The sequence below is a fragment of the Pristiophorus japonicus genome, chromosome 20 (assembly GCF_044704955.1).
Source record: "Pristiophorus japonicus isolate sPriJap1 chromosome 20, sPriJap1.hap1, whole genome shotgun sequence".
Taxonomy (NCBI): domain Eukaryota; kingdom Metazoa; phylum Chordata; class Chondrichthyes; family Pristiophoridae; genus Pristiophorus; species Pristiophorus japonicus.
Window position 1 is genome coordinate 41,960,751 of NC_091996.1, and position 3,913 is coordinate 41,964,663.

Sequence of the window (3,913 nt, forward strand, 5' to 3'; positions counted from 1 at the left end):
CCCGATATCGTGAGTGGCTAGTGCTACTTAAAGGCAGCCTGCACCTCTTAAAGGGGAGGTGCATTGTGGCTGCAAGAAGTGGTGGGAGTGCCCCTCTGCACTCCTTGCATAATCCACCTCACCCACCCTGCCCCACCCTCAATCCATTAAAACACAAATATATCGGAAAATGCAAAACACTATACCCAGGTACTACGCTTCAGTGAAGCTACTTAATTTTATAGGGGCCCTATATTTGGTTGGACAGCCATGTAAGCCATGGCTCAGTGGGTAGCAGTCCTGCCACTGAGACAGAAGGTTGTGGGTTCAAATCCCACTCCAGAGGCTTGAGCACAAAGTCAAGGTTGACTCTCTAGTGCAGTGCTGAGGGAGTGCTGCACTGTCAGAGGTGCCTTCTTTTGGATAAGGTATTAAACCAAGGCCACATCTGCTCTCTCAGGTGGACTTAAAAGATTTCATGGCACTATTTTGAAGAAGAGCAGGGGACTTCTCCGTAGTGTCCTGGCCAATATTTATCCCTCAAACAACATCACAAAAACAGATCTGGTGATTATCACAATGCTATTTGTGGGAGCTTGCTGTGCGCAATTGGCTGCCGCGTTTCCTACATTACAACAGTCACTACACTTCAGAAGTAAATTGGCTGTAAGCGCTTTGGGACGTCCCGAGGTCATGAAAGGCGCTATATAAATACAAGACTTCCTCTTTTTTTGGACAAAAGCCTTGTAGGCCCAAGTATTAATCTACATCTTGATGAAAACTGGTCACATGGGTAAAGCTGGTGCCCGTGAAGAAAGGAGGAAAAATACAAGGTCAAAAAAAGAGTAAGTATACTCAAACCAGTTGCAACATCTGGAAGCTTTGCATGTGTGTGGTGTTGAAGTGATAACTTTTGCATCAGGTTCTGTGATCTACATTCTTCAACAAACTGTTACCCACAGCTGTACTTTGTTTGTCACAGTCTTAGCAATAAAAGCGAATTTTATTTATAATTCAACACTTTTCACCATTTCTGTGAAAAGCACAGGAAACTAGTAGTTGCTGCTGCACGAGACTGGCAACAAATGGAATTAAGTTAGCGGCATCACAAGTTTATTGTCTGCAGTTCTTGCCAAATTAAATCATTAAACTTCTCTACTTTTAAGTATTTTCTTAAAATGTATTTCTAAGTACTCTTAATTATTTGCCCCTTTTTGATTATTCAGCACCACACACTGCAGCATGTTTTCTTCTCTTCAGTAAAATTCACCACCATGTACCTCGTTGAGCAGACAATTTGCTTACCAACCACTGAGGTAGATCATAACTTGGTGCGACAGTATGGGTGATAGCGAGTTGGTGGGCCATTTTATATTTCTCCTGATTTTTATTTGTAGCGAAGTTATCGGAAATAAAAATCAGCAGAGATGTAAAGCGGGCTGCCGACTCGCTGTCACTTGTTTTACACAGTCACACAAAGTCAAGATATAACCCATTACCTCTCCCCCCACCCCCCCCCTCTAACTAGCTATTGGGTGGGGCACACGAGCGACTCGGGCACTTTCTCGATTTACTTGTCCGAGATTAGCAGCTTAGCATATGGGAGAATCGTGACAAGAACTTGCACTTGACCGCCCTGTGTTGCACCAACCAATTATCTTGCCACCTAACATTACTTTGGTTTGACAGAGACAATACAAGCAAAAATTCTACAAATTTCTGAAGTAAAATGATGTGCAAATATTATTGAGCATAATCTGAGGCACATACTCAAAGTTGGTAGTGTTGAAACTTGAAACAATACTTTTCAGATATCTACACAAGAGGCTCCCTTTGTAAAATTGAACTGCCCTGAACACAGCTGGCACTGGGCCAGCTCTGTTCAGGAAAATAGAGTCTGCAGGTAGCCTAAGCAGCTGGAGGCCACCACCAAAAAAGGTAAGTTTAAAAAAAAAAAAATACTTATCTAAAATGTGGAGCCAGATTGAACAGAAGTGCTCCTCCCAGCTCCACTGCAATGCCAAAGATCATTGCTGGATCTTGCTCGGCTCTCTCCTGATCACTGCCACCCTCTCCCGGTCGGCTCGAAGGGCCATATGGCCTATTCCTGCTCCTATTTCTTATGTTCTTATGAAACATTTAAAAAAATTTATTTTACACTCAATCGTGTTAAGTTAGATGTAGCATAGGCTCAATGTAATGTAAAGCTCATCAGAAGAAAACCTATGGTTCGCTTTATTGCACTTCCATTTTATTATCTTGACCTTGGGCCAGAGGCTCAAGGCACTCAGAACAACATGTTTGAGTATAAAATAAATTTATATTTTGTTTAAAATAAATGTTTCATAAGAACATATGAAATAGGAGCAGGAGTAGGCCATATGGCCCTTCGAGCCAGCCCCACCATTCATTAAGATCATGGCTGATTACCGAATCAGTGGCAACTATCGGACAAGGTCCAATCAATGGTGCTATTCACCACAAACTTTGTTTCACTTACCTAAACTTGGTTTAGCCAACAAATCAAAAGGAAACATCTGAGGAGATCTCGCAGGGGTATTCCACAATTCCAGTTTCATATTTAACACTTATTTCTATACCCTAAAACGATTACAGTTTTGTTTTTAATTTAAAAATATCTATTCATTGTTATTTTTCTAGGTAAATCAACCGAAGGAACCCGGTTAATCTGACAGCTTTGCTGCCCTCGATGCAGAAACATCTTTTGCAATGACCTTTAACACTTCAATCAGCGAGTCCACATGTAAACCTCAGAAGCTGGTTATTTTCATCCCTGCTTTTCTAAGTGTGGTTTTTATATTGGGTTTTGTTCTGAGTGCCTTGAGCCTGTACACATTTTGGTTTCGCTTCAAGGAGTGGAAAACCAACATGATCATCCAGTTTAATCTGGCTTTATCAGACATCATCATAGCTCCAGCAGCACCGTTTATGATCATCTACTTCTCAATGACAAATCATTGGCCATTTGGACAGTTCCTGTGTCAGTTAAAAACGTTCTTGATATTTGTACATATGTACGGCAGTATCTACTTTCTCACTTTGGTGAGTGTGCACAGATATATCACAGTGGTGTGCTTGACCAAGAATAGTATTTTTAAGAACAAAAGAGTTGTGAAGTCCATTTGCGTGGCTGTATGGATTTTCCTCGTTATTAACGCATTACCATTCTTTGTTGTCCTCAAAACATCTGAAATGTATAACGTTACCCAATGCTTAAGTGTGCATCAAAACAAAATGTTATCTGTATACTTCACATGGAGCATGGTCATTTTATTCCCCGGGTTCATCATCCCATTTGGAGTTTCAGTCACTTGCTACATCCTACTTGGATCTTATATCGTGAAAATTGACACCAACCTATCAAGGGGAAAAGCGATGAAAGTGAAATCAATGGGGATAATTGCAGTGTCTCTGGTGACGTTCGTCGTTTGCTGTTTGCCAGTACAGGTTTTGCGTTTAGCAGCTGTCATGATTAAACAGCTCTATCCTGAGAAGTGCCAGTTGCTACACGAGATAGAAAATATGTATTATGTGTCTTTTGTACTCGCCAATGTGAACTGTTGTCTGGATCCTCTGCTCTACTGGTTTTCCAGCAGGAAATTCCAAGAAGCTTTCAAAAGTACTCAAAAGAGTTTATTCGGCTGTCATCGCAAAAAGCAAAATCCAAGTTTCGATACAAATAGTCAGTTGTAGCAGCTAGACCCACTGATTCAAAAATGAAATGCTTTTGCTGCAATTTTATTAAAATGTGACGTGTGGAATAGTTGAACATTTTACTTGAAAACAATCATGTACTTTTTTTTGTGAATCTATCTATTATGACATGTAATAGACCTAATATTTTAGTATTCCCTACATTGCAACTGTGAAAACACTCCAAAAGGACGTAATTGGCTGAGAGTACTTCTGGAGG

The 3,913-nt window shown here is 40.7% G+C and overlaps 1 protein-coding gene across 1 annotated transcript; it reads left to right on the forward strand.

Moving 5' to 3' along the window:
* Positions 1–2,709: 2,709 nt before the first annotated feature.
* Positions 2,710–3,693, forward strand: LOC139232742 (lysophosphatidic acid receptor 6-like). Its single transcript, XM_070863250.1, has one exon. It carries the CDS (start codon positions 2,710–2,712, stop codon positions 3,691–3,693), a length of 984 nt encoding a protein of 327 aa, XP_070719351.1.
* The last annotated feature ends 220 nt before the right edge of the window (positions 3,694–3,913 follow it).

Bases quoted from the DNA above. Each gene is read 5' to 3' on its own strand.
- LOC139232742 (XM_070863250.1), top strand. From the start codon at position 2,710: ATGACCTTTAACACTTCAATCAGCGAGTCCACATGTAAACCTCAGAAG.